General features: G+C 44.6%; 1 protein-coding gene across 4 annotated transcripts in view; it reads right to left on the reverse strand.

The window, feature by feature from the left end:
• Positions 1-11178: 11178 nt before the first annotated feature.
• The window catches only part of Myrfl (myelin regulatory factor like), a 104839-nt gene continuing 95040 nt past the window's right edge, over positions 11179-20977 (reverse strand). For 3 of the 4 annotated variants that reach the window (XM_021643650.2, XM_060378092.1, XM_060378094.1), the window contains exons 20-25: positions 18679-18741; positions 17881-17968; positions 15749-15823; positions 11967-12078; positions 11573-11647; positions 11179-11449 (exon numbers count right to left, since the gene is read on the reverse strand). In XM_021643650.2, coding sequence (XP_021499325.1) covers positions 11363-11449; positions 11573-11647; positions 11967-12078; positions 15749-15823; positions 17881-17968; positions 18679-18741 — 500 coding nt within the window. In that variant the 3' untranslated portion in view covers positions 11179-11362. The remainder of the gene's footprint in view (positions 11450-11572; positions 11648-11966; positions 12079-15748; positions 15824-17880; positions 17969-18678; positions 18742-20977) is intronic. The other variant, XM_060378093.1, reaches the window with a different exon arrangement.

Here is a 20977-nt window from a genome sequence, read left to right on the forward strand (position 1 = left end):
GATAATCCCCAAGGAGCCAGACAGATAAGTGTCACACCACAGCCAAGGACCAACCACCATGGATCGTGACAGACCCTGGGAAGTCTCAGAACTATTGGAGGTAGGACTGGGCTTAGAAAAAAGACTCCTAAACAGGCCGCATCAAAGACAAATTTGAGTCTTCCTGTTTTTTGTGAGTACATGAATCAACTTTTTGCTCCTTTCCCTAAGCCCTAGTTCGTTGGGATACAGAAGACAAAGGACGAGTGGAAACATTTACCTTTATGGGGACATGAGCTGTCAACCTGACGCTGAGCCATCTGTCCAGGCGGAACAACCAGGAAGGACACTTTATAAACAGTAACGCCACTCTGCTGGTAGCACTCCCCTCAGACCCACCAACTAAGAGTGGAGCCACCAGTTCTCAACCTGTGGGTCACGACCCCTTTGGGGAACAGTCCCATATCACATAGCCTGCAGATCGGATGCTTATATTACGATTCATAACAGTAGCAGAATTACAGCAACAAGATAGTTTCATGGTTGGGGGTCACCACAACATGAGGAACCATATCAAAGCACTGCAGCATTAGGAAGGTTGAGAACCGCTGCCTCAGCCAAACCTCTACGCGACCAGGTGGCGTGTTTGCTATCTGCTCTGTGCACAGCACTATATACTTAGTTACTGTCCCCATCGCTGTGACAGAGCACCTGACAAAAACTGCTTAGGAAAGAAAGGGCTTGCGCTGGTTCGGAGCTCAAGGCTATACTCTGTCACAGCAGGGAAGTTGTGGAGGCAGGAGCCTGAGCCAGCTGGTCACACTGCCACCGCCGCCACCACCACCACCACCAAGAGGAGAACGGTGGCTCTCAGCTCACTCCTTTCCATGCAGCCCAGGACTCCAGCCTAGGGGATGGTACTGCTCAGTTTTAGGATGCCCTCTTACCTCAGTTAACCTTATCTAGACAATCCCACACGGGCATGCCCAGAAGCCTAGGTACTTCCAGATTCCATCAAGTTGATAATATCAACCATCACACCAACCCTGTCTTATATAAAATAGAAATAATTCTAATCTTTACCTCTCAAAGCGTGAAATTAAGAGGCTGTATGGAAGGTGCTGAAGCCTTCCTCCACACTCTCAGAGAGCCTGTCTACTACTCACCCCTGCTTGGATGGGGCCGTCACACAATCCGTGTGACCCTTTTAGCTGGCCACATCTGATTAAATTCCAAGTGAGAAGCTGGGCTACCCGCCAGATTTTCTTTCATGGAATTTGAAACTTGAGAGACACTTGGCCTTGGAGAGCCAATCTGGAAATGAGTGGAACCTTGGGGTCGAGGCAACATTTTAGGATAGCCGTGATGGATACAAGGAAACTAGAGAGCAGAGAAACTGGGTCTGAACCTAGTGGTGTCTTAAGTCATCACCTGTGACCATTAGGTAGATGCTGGATAAGAGGACCCCGCCATGCCAGCTCTCTCTCTCTCTCTCTCTCTCTCTCTCTCTCTCTCTCTCTCTCTCTCTCTCCTAGACATCCCCTCTCTCCCCCTTCCTGGCCCCTCTCTCTCTGCCCTCATGGCTCATTTGCTGCCTCTCCCCCTTCTCCAGGCCCTCCTCTCTCTTCCCCCAGTGAGATGTCGCACGGCATAGCTTCTCAGGGGGCACACCTTGGCATGGGCCTGCCACGGTACCGCCTCGCTGCAACATTAGTATTTCGTAACAGTAAGCCTGTGGTGGCTGTCTGTTTCCCATGAGGCTGAGCTACACTTTCTCCATCAGAAGTGGAATTCTTCCACATTTTTATAGAACGAGCCTACTACTCTCTATTAACTTTTAAGTGTTCATTCCTGGAAGAAAAATAGAAAGAAAATTGTAAAATAAAAAATATTTTATCTTTAATGAAGCAACGTCTTTATCCAATTTTCATCCAATTTTCACTTCAAAGTTAGTGATTAGGAGGAGGCAAGCAACCCAACCTTTCAGGCAAGAGCAACTTAGACCGTTTCCTACCCTAGAGAGTGGCAAACACTAAGAAACAAGGTATCGGGCCCTAGGAGCAGCCATTGCACATTCTGTGTGGAAAACGCACAGTCTAGATAAAGGCTTGCATTCAGCCAAATTCTTTGGGCGATGTGTCAAGATCCAAATTCAATCTGGCTGAAAAACAAAAGGGGAATGTTGTCGTTCACCTCGCTGCTACGTCTAGGGCATATCTAGGGTAGACATCTGTCTTTCTCCTAACTCTGCGTTTGTGATGGCTTCATTCTCAGGCAGGCGCTCCACACCGGGGCTAGATCCCAGCAGACGCAGCCTAATCCCTACAAAGCAGTGTGCCTTTGTTTGGGGTCTCAGGGACGCTTCTGACTGGCCTGACTTGGGTGGCATGCTCGCACCTGAGCTAATGGCTGTTGCCAAGGGAATACAGTCTTTTTCTCCCTGGGTGGGTGGTGATTTCTCTGCAGTGAGTGGATAGGATTGGCTTCAAAGGTTCACAGAGACGGAGAGCCAAGATAGTTCTGGAAAAGAAAACCCAGAGTGCTTCCACCACAGAACAGGGAAGCCACGCTGAGGGACTTTTCCAGGCCCTCTGAGACCTGCTTATTAGGAGCACGTAGGAAGAGAGAAACCTTCTCTAGCAGGGAAAACATTTTTATTTTAAAATGAGCAGAGTGACCGAAAGACTCGTGTACCCGCCTTGCCTCCCTGCACCTTTGCTCAAGCCTCTACCCCCTGGGGAGGCCGGTCCCTGCGGGTGAGTCACTGTCCCCGGCTCAGCTCTCCACCCGGCATCTCCTGCCAGCTCCCTGAGTCATGCCATGCCCCACCCAGCACAGCGTGCTTTTCTCACAGTTTCCTGGGATCTTCTGGGACAGAAGGAGGGCTGTAGGCACTGGAGGGGATAAAAGCAGTGTTCTTAGACGCAAGAGGCCCTCTCCGGGAGGGGTAGAGGATGACTCGATTTTGCAGTCCCTGCTGCACCTAAAATCTGCTCGTTTCCCAGAGACCTGGGTCAAAGGCAGAGTGCCATACCCCCTAAGCATGCTCTCTACTACTGCCCTCTACCCGGCCTTTAACATCAGATTCTTTATAACAACAAGCAGATTTGTGTGGAACTTCCTTTTCCCCCACTCCCCTGCTTAAGACATAAGCAAACACTTTTCTCATCTGGAACTTGACAGCTCAGGCATTTCTTCCTGTTTGAAGTCCTTCTCCATCTTCAATTTGTTGCACCGTCCCTGTGAGACAGTATTTATCAGCCGTGTCCCTGCTCTCACAGCACAGAGGCCAGTGTTAGGGTGTCAAGGCTTATTGTGTTGTGTGTGGCTATCTGGCCATTCCACGACGCCCCAGAGGAAGGGTGAGCTATGTCCTCCAGCTCAGCTGTTCCCTAGCACCTAATACAGAGCCCAGCACAGAAAGTCATGCCTAAGTATGGGGAAGTAAGCAAGCCAGCACGTCCTTCAGAGACTGGGAAGCAAAACTTGTGCAGTAGTAATGGCTCCGTGTTCACTGAGGAGGCGTTTCGTTAATTTCGTTCTTTCACTTCTGGGAGACGCTAAGAGCAAGAGCTTTTTTCTTTCCAGTATCATCGTGAGGAGCTTCTCTGCCGTAGACCGTTCCACGTGCAGCTCTGGAAGCCAACGTTGTCCAATGGGAACTGTTTCTGGGCGACTGTGGAGGACAGCAGGCCTGAGATCCGACAGCAGTGGAAAACAGCACGGTGGTGCAATTACTGACAGAATGCATTCAGCAATTGAACATAACAGCAAACATTCACTAAATGTTTCCAGACCGATGTGCAATTAATTTAAATGCTTATGTAGTGGAGCTGTACAGAATTAAATGCAGCAGAATAAATATAAATGATGAGAATAACAAACTGTAGCTAACTGTCAGTGCTTTGGAATCTTGACAGACAATAGCCCTTTGATTTTCCAGTTTCTATTGGAAGCTGTTAAGAGGTTTTTGTTTTGTTTTTTTTTTTAATATGTTTTGGAAAGAAAAATATTAACTATTAATACAAACAGTAATAACATAACACTATTTTTTATGTCTTTAATTTTTTAATTCGCTTTGCATTGTTGTTGTAGCCTCATCCCTCCTCCCCTCCCAGCAGTACCCTCCTCCCCCTCCTCCCTTTTCCTCAGAAAAGGGGAGCCCCCTCTCCCATCCACCCCAGCTCATCAAGTTGCATCAGGACTGAGCTGGGAGATCTTTCCACATAACAATATTTTCATTCCAAATATTAGCACGTAAAAGCAATCACAAGGGAAGGCTGAAATGAACTTTAATATTTTGGATATGCTTTCCATCCTTACTGCCCATACATAAGGGGACAGTGTTTCAGTTTACATATTCCTCAATAAATGTTTGTTGATCGTTATTATTGCCTAGGAAACATGTTCTTTAGCTGAAAGGTCAATTCATGGACACCTAAGTAACTTCCCCCTTATTATAACAAACAGAATCTCATTTTGAAAATGGTGGAGTCCCATGCCTATTTACTCCTTCAAACTACTGTCTTGGCAGAGACGAAACTTGATGGTTCTTGTATGCACATGGTCTTTCCCTTTTAAGGTGAAGTTCTGCACAGATATCTATTTTATCTCATGTTCACAACCCCTGAATGAAGACTATTAGCCATCCGATTTTGTTGAACCAGGACTCTGGCCTGACTCTGAGTCGTTAGCCTCCCAGTTATCCTGCGTTTAAACAGAAAGTCAGCCTGGTGTCACTAAAAGCTGGCTTGAGAGGTCAGCTCCGGTCAAGGCACCTTATCAAGAATCTTTCTAAAATATGACCTCATTTTATATTTATGTGGGGCCATAAAGAAATTGAAGGATTGCGACTGTGATCCTTGGCAGCCATCCCTTCCCTCAATTGTATGTCATAAGAACTGACAAACAGTTTTCCGCTCATGGAAGCCGGCCAAGGAGAGACGGACATGTGTAAGCAACGCTGTTGGTAAACTGAAAGTCTCTGAAGCTGTGTTTCTACAGGCTTTCAACAACCTCTCATCAAAAATGCGCTAGATTCTAAATCCTTGGGTGCTGCTTAAGAGCTCAACTGGCTCTTTAGAATCCAACGCAGAAATCGATGATGCATGCCCTTGAAGACTTTCAGCTTTGCCAAGTGCAGATTTTACCAGAGGGTTCCTCCAAGTGAGTCTGATACTCAGCATTCCTGAGTGAGCTGTTAAGCTCTGGAGAAATATAAATAGATGGAACTTGGTGGCTGGTGATAGGACAGTCACCCTGTTTCTGTCCCTCTCCGTCCCTCCACCACTCTATATCATGACTTAATGACTGGCTAAATGACCTTTAATTAGTTGACAGGTCCCAAAGAAATACCCCTAACTTAAGCCATTAGCATGTTGGCGGTTTACTTGGTGGGTCAATATTGAGTCAGCAGTCTCTTGTAAATTCTAAAGAGTTGTGGAGAAAGAGGAAAATCTCCAGGGTAAGAAAAGTAACAGAGTAGAGAGGGGTCGGTGACATTTAGCACCAGAAAGCCCAGATGATTTTTTTTTTCTTAAGATTTATTTATTATTTATAGTGTTCTGCCTGCACACCAGAAGAGGGCACCAGATCTCACTATCGATGGATAGCCACCATGTGGTTGCTGGGAATTGAACTCAGGATATTTGGAAGAACAGCCAGTGTTCTCTGAGCCATCTCTCCAGCCCCCAGATGATTTCTTGTGCCCAGATAGGCAACAGGAAGAATTCCCCTTGCTCTCAGATCACAGGGCTGTAAGATCACTTAAGGGGTCTTGAAATTGCTGACAGAATTACTTGTTTTGCTTTTCTTTTGAAGTTCACTGGCTTCATGACTTAATATACCATCAAGATTCTATCACTAAAGATGAACTTCAAAAATTGTATGAGAGCAAGGCATAATGGCTCATACGTATATTACCAGAAGTTAGGTGCCTTAGGCAGAAGGACCACCTTCTTATAGGTTAGATTACAGAGTGATACTCTATTTTAAGAAACAACAGAGCTGGATAGATGGCTCAGAGGTTAAGAGCACCGGCTGGTCATCCAAAGGTTATGTGTTCAATCCCAGGACTTACATATCAGCTTGCACCTGTAAGTACAGTTACAGGGAATCTGATACTTCCATCTGCTCAGCAGGGTTCTATTCACACGTGGGGCACATAAACTCAGACAATTATACACGCACATACAAATAAAAGATACATAAGGAGTTTTTAAAACTGTATAGGAAAAAAGAATAAAATTTAATAAGAGTAACCTACCCCCTTTTTAATTTTCATTCTATTGGTTGTTGTTGTTGTTGTTGTTGGAGCATTGTATATCTGTATCCCAATTGTTACAAATGAATTTTTTATGGTTCTGCTATTTTAAACATCAGATAGAGCTTTCAAAGTCTTAAGTACCTTTAAAACTCACAAAAGTTATTAGAATTGTACTTGTTTATATTATGTGATTCTTTTATAATACTCTATACTTGGGGATTAAGTTGGTATACAGAATCTAAGTATTTGAAATTTAAAATGGGTCTCTATTTTTCCAGGCTAAACTTCTCCTCAGTATCAACAATGGTATTTAGGTAATGTGTGATGCTTCGGCTCTGCTATCATGGAAATTTTGTGAAGTGTGTTTGCGCGCGTGTATGTGCGTGATTCCTGTTTGTTCTCACCGCATGTGAAAGCCAGAGGATGGCATTGGTGTGTCCGTATTCTTCCTCTATCATTGTCTCCCTTATTGCCTTGAAACAGGGTTTTTCACTGAACTGGAATCTCATCGTTTTGGCTGGGCTGACTGGCCAGCAAGCATGAAGGATCTGTCCTTCTCCATCCTCCAATGGCATAGTCACAGGCGCACGCATCCATGTCTGGCTTTTTAGGTGGCTTCTGGGGACTTGGACACAGGTCCTCATGCTTGCGCAATAGCCACCTCCGCCTCCTCTGTGGCCCTCTCCTGTTACACCATACATGAATATGGTATACTTTTCACATTTAAGTAATATTGACACATCATTACTAGCTAAAGCCTAGAGTTTCATTAATACTTTATTCGTACTTTCTTTGTAATTAATATCCTTTGTCATTCTAGGGGCCCATACAAGATGCCAAATTGCATTTAGCTGCCACATCCCTAAGCATCTCTTAGTTGTGAGCGTTTCTCCAGCTTCCTTGTTTTGGGTGGCATGACCCTTTAGAGATGCACTATATGGGTATTTGTGACAATGTTTTTCACGACTCATATGATATTCTCCTCAGGATCACGGGGTAATGAGTTTTGAAGAGGGAGGCTGTTATAGGCATTTTAAAGACTAGAGGTTGTAATGTTTCAGTGGAAATCCAGTCATCCCCTGGTGTGAAGAAAAGCTGATTGGCTTGAGGCAGCATGGTCCACAGTGAGCATCTCTCCGCTAGAAAGGCACTTAAAGTACAGAACCTTCCAGCGGCATCTGGTCTGCCGATAACTGACGCCAACGTGCCGGTGGTCACAAGTCTGTGCGCTCTCCGAAGATTTTCAACACTCTCCTGTAAGTTTTCTGTAGGAAAAATGCTCCCAGCTTCTACTGGAAGTGAATGTGAAACCACGTTCACTTTGCAGAAACTGCCTGAGGGTCAACATTACTGAGCTACAGTAGAAATGTGACACTCCCATGGTGTCTTTGGTACAAAGGTCTGAATAAGATGTGGGATTTATGGTGTGGCAAACACTCCTTTCTAAGGAAAGTCAAGTCAGTGGTTCTGTCCCACAGCTGCCACCGAGTCTATTAAGACACGGGGTGGGCAACAGCCCCGGCTCTAAGATCAAGAATTAATAAATGGGAGCTCAGGAAAACTGAAAAGCTACTGTAAAGCAAAGGACGCTGTCAACAGAGCAAAATGCCAGCCCACAGATTGGGAAAAGATCTTCACCAACCTGACATCTGACATTTGGGCTAATCTGATCTGCCGAAACAGAAAAAAAAACTGTGGAAATTAAACACCAACAAACCAAATAATCCAATTAAAAATGGGGTAGAGAACTAAAGAGAGAATTCTCAATAGAGGAATATCGAATGACAGAGAAACACTTAAAGAATCCTTAGTCATCAGGGAAATGCAAATAAAAACAACTCTGAGATTCCATCTTACACCCACCAGAATGGCTAAGATCAAAAATTCAAGTGACAGCACATGCTGGTGAGGATGTGGAGAAAGGGAAACCCTCTTCTATTGCTGGTGGGAGTGCAAACTTATACAACCCCTTTGGAAATCAGTCCAGCAGTTTCTCAGAAAATTGGGAATAGCTCTACCCAAGACCCAGCTATACCACTCCTGGGCATATAAGCTAAGAGATGCCTCACCACACAACAAGGACATTTGCTCAACTATGTTCATAGCAGCTTTATTCTTAATAGCTAGAAACTGGAAACAACCCAGATGTCCCTCAACCAATGACCCTCAACCAAGAATGTAAATGTGGTACATTTACACAATGGAATATTACTCAACCATAAAGAACTCAGAAATCATGAAATTTTCAGGCAAATGGATAGAACCAGAAAAGATCATCCTGAGTGCGGTAACCCAGACCCAGAAAGACACACAGGGTATGCGCTCACTTAAAGCGCATATTAGCCATATAGTATAAGATAACCATACTACAATTCGCAGACCCAAAGAAGCTAAGAAACTAGAAGGACGCCCGAATTTTACTCAAAGGGGAAATGGAATAGTCCGTAGAGGTGGTTGAAGGGAGGGAACAGGATAGGAGAGGGTACACTGGAGGAAATGAGGGTGGGCAGCAGATACAGGGTGAGAGGCCAGAGCTTGGAGAGAGAGGAACAACCCCAGGCAGGGGCGCCTCTTAGACAAGCTGGAGACCTGCAACAGGCTGGGCCCCTGGGACAATATGGAGGTGGCTCTAGCTTAAACCTCTGGTAGAGACCAGAGAGGTCACCCTCTAACCAGACAGGGCTCCTGGGGGAGAAAGAGGAACATCAACCCACTCACAAAACCTTCCATGCAGAAATTACCCTACCTTGAGTATATGCAGAAATTAAGACAGAGCAGAGATGGAGGAAATGTGCAACCAATGCCTGGCCCGACCAAGACCCACTCCATGGCAGAGAGCCAACACTTCTGATGATGCTTCACTGGGCTTGCAGATGGGAGCCTAGCATGCTGTCCTTTAAGAGGCGCCGCCCAGCAACAGATCAGAACCGAGACTCACAGCCAAACACTGGGCAGAGCATAGGGAGACTTGTAGAAGAGAAGGGGAAAGGAGAGATGGGAAGGGACAGGAGCTCCACAAGAAGACCAATAGTACCAACTAACCTGGGCCCAGAAAGGCTTGCTGAGACTGAAGCACCAGCCAAGGACCACGCATGGACTACACCTCAACCCTCTACACGGATATACCCAATGGGCAACTTAGCCTAGCCTCCATGTGGGTCCCCCAGAAAGGGGATGGGGGCTGTCTCTGACATGGTCTCTGTGGCATGCCTTTCGATCACTTCACCCTGGCATGGCAGTCAGAGTACACAGTCCTGATGAGACTGGATGTGCTGGGGCAGATTTGCATATTGTGGGGAGGGGGTCCTCCCTTTTCCTGAGGGGGAGGGGAGGGGATATTGGAGGATGATGAAAGAACGGAGGAGAGGGACAAGGAGGAGAGGAGGAAGGGGGCTACGATGGATGTGTAAGGTGAATAACTAACTACAAAAACAAACAAGCAAAAAAGACACGGGGTGGACTCCAGTACCTGTCACCAAGCTGTGTCGGGGCAAGCTGATGCCACAGCACAGGAGAAGCAGCCTTGAATGTGAAATAAGGAGCTGGGGGATCACGAAATGTTCCCAATGCTCCTAAGAATTAGCTGTTGTCTCCAGAGTTGCACTATGCCAGCTAGTAAAGGAGAAATGATTTCCAAACTGCAGAAAAGAAAATTAAGCCTGCTGTAACACACCTGCGAATGTTCTGTATGCAGTTCGGGCTCTGAAAAGATGAAAAAATGAAAAGAACTTACTTTGTGTGTTCAGCTACTCACCATAATCTGTCCATCGTGATCTGTCCATCCTGCTCAAGGGCTTCAGGAATAGCCAGTATTTACTGAGGAACCTATCTGCGCTGTATCTACTTCATCTTAATTAAGCCTTTCTTACATCCCGACTTGCCTGCTCCTCAAATGACTCCAGGAAGCCAAAGATGATGCTTAGGGAGACATGGATCAAGGCAGGATTTGGACTCCAGGGAGAGCCAGTCCTCAGCAGAGTCTCAGCTAACCAATCGCTACTGTGAACTCCTTTTGTGTTAAGAAAACACAAAACCCCTCTGTGAGATCAAGTACCCTGTCTTTGCTAGACTGTCAAGGTCACAGCATGAATGTCTACCCACATGCCACCCAGTTCATAGTATCTCAAAGGAAATCATTATTACTACTGATTACCACTGTGAAGATTAAAAAAAAAATCATAGCCTCGTTCTCACTGACCCACTGACTGTAGTGATGTGAAGAGAGGCCAGACATTCTGCAGGGCTGTGCTATAGGACTGTGGTTGTGTGGCTTGGCACTCTGCAGAGAGGAAATTGGTCAGAAGGTAGTTGCCAACGAGGATGGCTTTTCATTCACAGTTCCCAAGGCAAGAGGCCATGCCACCCTGTGTGAAGCCCTGCTGGAGACACTGGGCAGGCAGAGGGAGTGGAGGCACTGCAGGTAGCAGCCTCCCCCCTACCTCCAAGGGTATGCTCCACAGGGCAAAACGAGGCTCCAGAAGTAGGGGCTTCTGCCATCCTCACACAGAATACCCCCCCAATATCCATGAAGCATGGCAAAGGACTTCATTATCAGGCCAGATTTATATTCTACTGTTTACATGTATGTATATATGCACAAGTGTGTGCATATATATAACATATATTATATATAACATATATTTATAACACACTTGCATGCACACAATAGTTTGCCTAAACTCAAGTTCAGCATCATGCAGCATTCACCCTCTCCCACAGGTCCATCCCTCCCCCACCTTGTCACAAATTCTCTATCTTTAGTGAGTCTAAGTTAACGTGGCCTTTTTTTCTCAAAAGCCTAGGAAATGCAACAAGCCAGCGTAAAACCAGACAGGAGTAGTTTGCTCTTACAGCTTCTTCCAGATGAGAAGCTGTGTTTTCAGAGCCAACAGAGAAATGTTTCCTTCACAGTCATGACAAAATCAAACACCGTATTTTCTCAAGCTCCAGCAAACACTTTATTCTCCTCAAACTGTTGGAAGCCAAACCTGAAAGGGTCCTTCAGCAAAATATGAGTGCTTTACAGAAAGGTAAAAGAGGTTGGGGGAGGAAACACCAGTTTCTGCTAACTGTATTCCTGAGTGCTTTTCTTTGGTAAAGTCCTCAAACTTGAATAAATTAGTTACAACGCCGATAGAAATAAAAGAAATAATCTGTGAAGAAAATCCCAGCAAAAAAAGGATCCGTCGAACAGTCTGCTAAATCCTAGGGGAACAGGAAAAGAGAAGGATGAATGTAAACGTTAACTACTGTTAGGGTTTCTTTGATTTATTGAATGTTTAATTTCTTACTAAAAAGGAAAAGGGGGAAGAAACGCATGTTTCTTACTGGTGCGGCTACTCGGAAATGATATGCGCTGTCAGAGAACGGGGCCACGGGGAGGCTCCAAATGTGCTGATATCCCTAAGGAAGGAAGGAGAGACACCCATTTCACACCACAGGCCATGCTCAGCTGGAAGGCGGGCAGGCTGGGGCAGCATGCCTTCGCCAACTGTGGGAGAGGCTCTATGATAACACTTTTTTATATATGGTGCTAGAACAGTCTGCAGTCTCTTAAGGATGCAGGGAAGGTGAGGAGCCACACAGGGTGGCCAGGGTCAGCTAACAAGGGGCACTGGCCCTTGGTTCTAGGCGTGCTTCCCTCAATGGCAAGCAGAGGCCACAATCCTAAATAACTTCTGCTGGAACCAGGACAAGATGTTAAAGAGCCACAATACATTACCTGTGTCATCTGAGCATCTTCTCTGTGGTTTTGGGTTCTTTCCCGTTGACTGTGGAAACATATATTCCCAAGGGAGTATTTGCACTGGAAGATTATCAGCGGCTCTGTTGTGCTTCAAGAGATGAGGAAAGAGGGCAAAAGTAGTCAGTAGAGTCTACTGACTACCTTGTGATAAAAAGATGAACTGATGGGCATGCAACTAACCCTCCTTGGGGCCATGTCTTAGTCAAGGTTACTAGTGCTAAGATGGAACTCCAAAAGCAACTTGGGGAGGAAAGGGTTTGTTTGGTTTATGTTCCCACTCTACTCTTCATCACTGAAGGAAGTGAGGACAGGAACTCAGACAGGGTAGGAACCTGGAAGTAGGAGCTGATGCAGAAGCCATAAAGGGATGCTGCTTACTGGCTTGCTCCCCACAGCTTGCTCAGCCTACTTTATATATATATATATATATATATATATATATATATATATATATATATATATATAACCCAAGACTACCAGCTCAGGAATGGAACCACCCACAATGGGCTGGGCCTCACCCTTTAATCACTAAGTAAGAAAATGCCCTACAGACTTGCCTACAGCCTCTTCTTAAAGAGGCATTTTTCTCAATTGAGGTTCCCTTCTCAGATTACTGTGGCTTATGTTGACTTGACATAAACCTGGCCAGCACAGCCTAAAATAGGCATTTTGTTACGTAATCCTCAGTGACACCAAGAGGCTCACTCTCATCTCACTGCAGTAGAAGGAAGCTGACCCTCAGGCGACTAACATGCCATAGGGCCATAAGCCTAGAATCAGGACTCCAATTCCTACATCAAAGCATCTCATCTCCATGTGCTGTCATTGCTTTTGGATCTGCCTCTTCTGTTTTCACCAGCAGCTGAATTTACATTTAGCTGAAGCCTTGACCGCTTCAGGTGACCGCTACATGCTGGTTTGGGTTGACGGTGTTTGAAATGGCCTGGCAAGCACACATCAGCCATGACTTGAGAGGGAGAGAGATCGGTAGGGGTGGGAAGGAGCGAAGAGGACACAGCAGTACAGGAGAGCCAGAACGGGTTGGAATCATGCTTGAAAGTGTCAAAGAATTATGTTTCTTAAAATAAAGACATTACCAGCTCTTAGGGTTTGAGGGCAGAAGACCTACAAGAAAGGGTGGCTCTGCCATGAAGGTTGGCTTGTTAATCATCCCTAAGAGTACGAAATTCATCCGTGTGTGTGTGTGTGTGTGTGTGTGTGTGTGTGTGTGTGTACAAATAAGAAAAACCTACACTCTAAGTTAAGTAGTTCTCTCATCCTCTCATTCTCAGGGCATCTTCTCAAATACACCCAGGAGATGCCTGAAACTGCAGACAGCACTAACCCTTGTGTCTACTATCTGTTCTTAGATACATACATCCCTATGGGAAAAGCACTAACCTTTGTGTCTACTATCTGTTCTTAGATACATACATCCCTATGGGAAAGAATAATTTTTAAATTAAGTACAGCAAGAGAGTAACACTAAAAATAAAATAGCAGTAGCTATAACAATTTATTGTTTACAAATTATTTAAAATGTAAGAACTGTCTATTTCTAGAAACCTCCATTCAGTATTTTTGGACCAGGGTTGACCATGGGTAAGTGAAAGCCGTGGCTAAGTGGGGACCGGTATTTGAAAACTGGCTCATAAGGTCCAAGTCTTGATTTAGTGGTTCAAGCTGATAGGACGCTTCAGGGGTTATAATTTATAATTTTATCTCTTTCCACTGAAAGCTAGGTATGCGAACAGGAATGCTGTTTCATGTTATCCAAGGGGGGCTGTCAGTCAGCACAGCTGGGCTATTGCACTGGCACACTTCCGTTCACTTGGTCTCGAGGGGTGGAGGATTCTCAGTCATGAAACCAGCTACCTTTCTATAGCATACAGTGGGGCTGAGTGTCACTAGCTCCCTGATGAGCAAAGCTAAAAATGAAGGGATATGAAGCCCAGACGAGAGAGGAGATGAGGGTATGTGAATGATGGAGAAACATCAGAACCAGTGGAGCAGGGGGGAGATGGAGAAGTTAGAGGAAAGGGAGGAAAAAGGAAAAGAGTGAAAATAAGACTGGGATCGAGAAACTGGATAAAAACTCTTTTTTTAATTTTCATTTTATTTTTATTAATCACAGTTAAAGAACTCTTTCTTAAGAGAAGTTACTTCTACAAGTTTGAGTGAAGTGGGTTGAAAGTTGGAATTATTTGAGGTGTGAGATGACAAGCCAGATACAGCGGTACCCACCTATGGCCCTGGCACTGGAAGTAGAAGCTGGAGGACTGTGAGTGCCAGGCCAGACTGAGCCACATTGTCTGAAGATACTCAAGAACTGGACATGTAGTTCAGGGGTAGAGCAATTGCCTAACGTGCTTGGGTTTGGTCCACACCACCACAAAAAGGAAGGAAGGAAGGGGGGAGGGAGGAAGGAAGGAGGGAGGGAGGGAGGGAGGGAAGGAAGGAAGGAAGGAAGGAAGGAAGGAAGGAAGGAAGGAAGGAAGGAAGGAAAAGGAAAAAAGAAATCTGAGCTACAGGGTGATTAAATTATAACTCACATTTGTGATTTTAGAGGACGTGTAGCTATGAAACAAGACTCTATTTGCCGAGTCAGGAGGTGACTATTGTAGGTCAGGAAGTGACACTGCCTTTACACACATCTTCTTATGAGATAGACAAGAGAACGGCTGAGAGTCATGCTTGAAGCACAGTCTCACCACTTACCAGCTGTGAATTCGGAACCTGTTGTTTATGTGTGTGGTATGTGTCCATGTGTGTGCCTGTGTGGAGGCCAGAGGTTGACATTGGCTGTCTTCCTCTATTGCTTTCCACCATAGTTTTTGCGACAGGGAACCCATTAGCCCACCCAAGGCTAGACTGGCTAGCCAGTGAGCCTTGAGAGGCCCCCTATCCCTACCTCCTCCATGATGGGGTTACAGACAAGCAGTACTGCACCCCGCTTTTTACATGGGGTGTTGGGGATTGAACTTGAGTCCTTGTACTTCTGCAGCAAGCACTCTATCAACTAGGCCACCTCTCCAGCTCCAGAATGCATATTCGACTGTGTTCCCCAGTGCCCCACCTGTCAAGTATGAGCTGGGAAGAAACTCATTCTGGGAGGGCTGTGTTGAAGGATTAGATAGCCTGGTATTAACATGTGCCCTCTCTGACAGGTCCTCTGTGCTCGGCAAATGGCAGTAACTAATGCCATCAGTATCAACAATTTCTCATTACGGCTCTACATGCTATGGTCTCAGCTGATATCCACTTTACAAGTAGACACGTGGTAGCCTGGGAACAGTACCTGCCTCTCCCAAGGTCACCAAATGAGGAGGTAACACAGAATCCGACTCACGGTCTGCTCAATTCAAAACTGGGGCTCGTTTTTTTGTTTGTTTGTTTGTTTTGTTTTTTATATCCTAACGCAAATGCATACCACCTATATTGTAATCTCACCAGGAACTCACCAAAATGTCCAGCTCCCATCCAGGGGCCATGTTAACATTGGCGTTCTTATCCCAGTTCAAAGCAGACAGTCAAGGGAACCCTGTGGCCTATGAATATCAAACTTTCTGCAGGCAAGAATATGGCTTCCAGCCCTCCCATTCCCTAGAGGAGCCTGGATGAGCTGTCCTCCACACCCTTTATCAGCTAACACAGACTGACAGCATTTCACCTCCTAACTTGCTAACCTAGGACAGCAGTTCAGACTTACTGTTCAGTGAATGAGAAAGCACCATTGTTTCTTACAGCCACATACTTACTTGATTTCCAGAGAGAATTTGACGTTGGTAGGTGTGTTCTTATTAACAGGGATATTATAATTATAATTTCCAGGCCTAATTTTAGAAGAAAATAAAATCACAAGTCAGAATATGCCCCAAAAATCTTCAAAGAAATTTTGACATTTACTACATACTATGTAAACTACAAAATATCCCATGATACATTTAGAAAGTTGAGTTTAATCTGCTCCTGTTTCTATAGATTTCACAGATAAACTTATCTAATGTCAGTGTGAACTTGTTTGTGCCTTGACATAAAATATGGAAAGAACACGTACACAAAACCAAATGCACAGGAAATGACTTTGGTCACCAATAAACAAATTTCAGGAGAAAAATGAAGTAAGCTCAAAATCTCCCTGGAAAGGAAACATGAGCTAAAAGCAGCACAAACCACTCTCCCTTTCAAAACAATTTTATAAGGAAATGTGCATATTTAGGAGCAAAATCAGCTACAATTATGAGAGCCCTGATTACCGTTTAGTGATGGGGGAAATTGTAAGGTAGATTTGCTTATCCCTGGGTCTACCTACCAAATGAGAGATGCTTAGAGGGCAGGGCTGTCCCACTGATTCCTACGTAATGAAAAACTCCAAAGAATGGCAGGTATGTGTTTAATCAAGCATTCCTTGTGATTAGCCATCCCATGGGTGGTATGGAAATCAATACAAATCAGACAAGGAAGGAGAGAGTCAGCCATTTCATATCCCCCTTAAATAATACTAAACTAGTTGCCAAAACAAGAAAGAAAAAACACAGGGAGTTGAAAAAGCCAGCAGCTTACAATATTTAAGAATATAAAAACATCACATTGAGAACTTTGGATATATACAATTTTTACTCATCACTATAAGTATTATCACTATTTAAAAAATTAAAATTAATGAGTTACATACCAAGATATTAAAAATCACATTACATTGTGTCCCAGAAATATATTTAATTTTTTACTTATCAATTATCTGTCAAAAAGCTAAAAAAAACACAACATTATCGGTACACACACACACACACACACACAAAATCTGCCTATAGCTCAGCTGCGAAGCTTAAGCACAGAGAATTCCTTTCCTGTTATAGACCTTCCCATATCTGCTGCTTCAGCACCCCCACTCATCTGGTAATAGCCCTATTTTATAAGTGAAAAATGAATGTATGAAAACAAACATTTTGCTTGGATCATCTGATTCATCTTCATAAGGTCATTCTATCATATTAACTAACATCTGTCTTGGATGCTTACTAAAGGTGTGATCTAAAGCAAATCTGTTCAGCTCACAGAAAACTGCGAAATAGAGATAAATAACATCAACTTCTTGGAGCTAATGTGAGAGTTCAATGTGATGATAAATATAGGCATCATAAAGGAATTTTTAAATACATGTTTTGTTTTGTTTTTTTTTTCTAACTCAGGACCATCAACTTGAAGCCTAATCTATTGGGCTGAAAAAGAACTAAGGCTGAAAACCCACAACCGAAAGCAAGGTCTCACCTCTAGGCACCCAACAGATTAAGTATTAAATTAAGAAATGAGCCCCACTCTGAATGTCTACAATTTGCATTTGCACTTGCTGCAGCCACTTGCGTTCTAGACACTTGCCTGTCTAGATGCGTCTCTGCTTTGTGTGTGTGTGGAGAGGGGTGATACACACTGGGAATAGATGTTCAGAAAGTATCTAAAGTATCTGGGCAGTTTGTTTGCCTCCTAGGATAAAAGATACACTAACCTGAGCTAGAGAGCCACATCAATTATAACAATACCCTTTGTTGTTACTCAAATGCCAGCTCACTCGTGTCCATCTCGGATTTAACTAGCCACCCTGGACATTGGTGTGTGGCCCCCAGGGGCAGTCTGTTCCCCAGGATTTTGCTTTGGATTTAAGCCATTAAAGGAGGAGATCTGGATGACGGGGTTTATTGATCATGTGGTTTATCGATAGGTGCTCACACCAACCATTTCTGACTTCCTCATCTTCCATGTGCCTTTACTTAGCGAACAATACAAACGCACATGGACTTCAACCTCAAGCTTTGGTTTTCATTCCAGTCTCAAAACTATAACACTGACTAAATTCCAGAAGCGGCCGGGGCATCATGGGAAGCTTACCCACCCGCAGTGAAGCATCCGGCTGCAATAGCGACGGTCTATCACTTGCTGGATTTCCATAATCTGAATAGAAGTGATGGTTGTATCAATCCCTGGATCAAAGAGAAATAGAGAAAAAAGGAAATAAACTCCTGTGCAGGGCAAGAGTCCTGTGTTCCTGCTCACTTTCCAAACTGCAGAATATAAGCTAAGAGAGTCGCAGACAAAACTATCCTATCCATCTCCAAATGAGAAATGGAAGAAAAAAGACTGGAAAAGGCTTTTGTGTTTGTTTGGGGAGGGGGGATGAGTAATTATAGCAAATTTTACGAGATTGTTAATGAAAACCCAGGCTCCTGGAAACAGCCAGCTCCACATCTAAAACAACTTCTGGACCATAGAGGTCCTGACAAATTTACTGGAACTTAATAGAGATGGGGGATGTGATGTGACATGCACAGGAAAGAAAAAAAAAAGATCTGAAAATACAGTCAGAACAAATGAGAAAAGCAGGAACTTCAAAGACATTATCAAAATCATGGAGCTCAGCCACAGCTTATCTGGCGGCAGGTGACCACCCTGAATGCCTCATTAATGTTCAAGCTGACGTGGATTATTAAACATGGCCACAGAGGTGTCCACACTGTGTGCGTGTGTGTCTATCTGTCTGTGTGGTGGTAGTGGCTGGGTGTGGCAGGTAAGGCGGCTGTCTCTTCATTTTAGTTTCTCACCCCAGTAATGTTCTTAAGGCTGTGGTGCTGCTTAGGCCCCCCCAGGGGGGAGGGGCAGGGGCAAACAGAGTGTCACTTAAATGTCAACTTACAGTCACTCTCCCAGTCAGGACTGATAAGCGCATTTCTTGTCAGGAATGATTTGCTCCTATCTTCTGAAGAGTGAAAACATCTGTCAGTCGTGAAGGCTTGCTCAGGATGATAGAAAAGCTGACTGATCTGTGAGATGGATACATCCCGCCCTTTCCCTCTCCTGTCTTCACACTTACCCACACCTCTCCCATTTCTTCCAGACGTAATTTATTCTCACCCTCACCCAAAAACCCATCTGTCATGGGTAAGTGGCACACACCCTATCCGCTGCTGAAACCCCAGCACTTCCTTCCTCAGAATGCTGCTGTGTTTGGAGATTCGACCTTTAAAGAGGGGATTAAGAGGAGGTGAGGCAGTTGAGGCAGCTCTAGTCCGATCTGACAAGCTGTCCTTATCAGAGCAGGAGATTACAGGGACACTGGGGGTGCCTTTGTGCACATATGGAGGCACGAAGAAAAGACCACTCAAGGACCCAGCAAGAAGGTGGCCTTCTGCAGGCAAAGGGAGGACCTCCAAAGAAGCCAGCTTTGTTGACACCAAGATCTTGGCCTTCTGGCCTCCAAAACTGACAAGAACCAAATGTCTGTGGTTTACACCCAGGCAGGGGTCTTCTGTCATGGCAGCCTGGGCAGACTATACCATCATCCCAGAAGGCCCTACGGCTCACAGCTGCCTCTTTCCCTGTACTGCAGCAATGTGCTCACAAGCCAATGATATGCATCTGCCCCTGTGCCCAAGGCGTATTACGTCTGTGTTATCCCTTAACTCCAAATGTGTTCTTATTCCTTCTTGACCATTCCAGAATAAGAAACCTCTATTATTCTCTTGACCCTCTATAACCCCCGGGATAGTCTGGGTCATATCAAGGAAGCATTATTCTCTGCTTAATGAGGTGCTAGTGGCAGTTTTATTTCTCGTCTAGATTCTGAATAAAAAATAATGCTTATCAAAGGCATTAGACATATGTACCTTAGGTCACTCTCAGCATTGCCTATGCAATGTTTCAACAAGGGAAATAAGTCATTAGAGGCTGTCTGTGTGAATACACCTAGTGACAAAGACTCAGAACTCCAGGGACAGGCAGTTCCTCTGTGGCACAGTCTTATAAGCCCTTTCATTTGAGTTACTATTGATCTTCCTGTTCATCTATTTTGATGCCAATTCTACTTGGTTGAGAATAGGCCCTAAAGGCAACAGCTGTGCCCAACCCAAGCCTGGCTCATATGTGGCTGCTGAGGATCACTTTTCCTTCATTTCTTTTGGCGAAAATAAAAGTCATTACAAAGTGACATCCATAAACCAGGGCATGTGAGGATGGAACAATGTAAGCTGGAATCTGATTTCTGCCCTGTCCTGGAAACTCAGAGGAGAGTTAGGGGGAAAAGTTAGGAAATAACCTGTTGAGAATTCAGTCCAGTTATCACTAGGGTATGGAGTCAAGGCTGCATTTGTTCCCATTGGTGTTTTCTACCCTGCCTATTCCATGGCCTCTCTCCTACATAATAGATCATATTAAGTTGGATGGTTCAAAGTCCATGGTTAGACTGAGTAAAATTGAGGAAAAATAAATAAAAATGAGCTTTCTCTACTGTAAAAGGATGAATATTAACCATCATACAAACAGCACTGGAGGTGCTTGAAGATGCAGGACTGTAAAATTGATTGGGTGCTCCTCCCTGGTTATTTAATAACCTGGATATTTCCATATTAGGGAATATCCTATAATAGGTATTTGCAGTGAAAGATAATAATGACAACTACACCAACTCTTCGTTGACATTTTCTATTAGATGTTGTTCTGGGCACCTAACAACAGCTTAAAAGGATGGCTGTTCCAATCTGACAGATGACGTCAAGGATAAGGAATAGAGAATAAGGGACAAGACAGACGAGCACAGGGACGGAGAAGGGCTTACATTCCGAACTGTCTGGTTCTGCACACCGCCATTCCGCCATTCTAGAATTACATGAAACAAGATCTAGGCAGAAAAGAAGTGAGTCTGGAATGCAAGGGGAGGACCCAGCCAGCTGAAGTCAGGAATCAGATCGCTGACGTGGGAACAGAGCCAGGACAGTCACTCTGCCTGCAGTGGAAAATGACATCTCCAAAGCTATTTTGAAGAGACGACCGCTCAGGTGTCAGGATGAGTCTTTTAATTTCTTATTATTTAAAACGTTTTAGGTTATAAATTTATGTGGATGAGGTTTTGCCTGCACCGGGTACATGCCCATACCTAAAGAGGTCAGAAGGCATTGGCTCCCTGGAATTGGAGTGCCACGTGGTTATATGTCAACATC

This window comes from Meriones unguiculatus, chromosome 2 (genome assembly GCF_030254825.1).
Source record: "Meriones unguiculatus strain TT.TT164.6M chromosome 2, Bangor_MerUng_6.1, whole genome shotgun sequence".
Taxonomy (NCBI): domain Eukaryota; kingdom Metazoa; phylum Chordata; class Mammalia; order Rodentia; family Muridae; genus Meriones; species Meriones unguiculatus.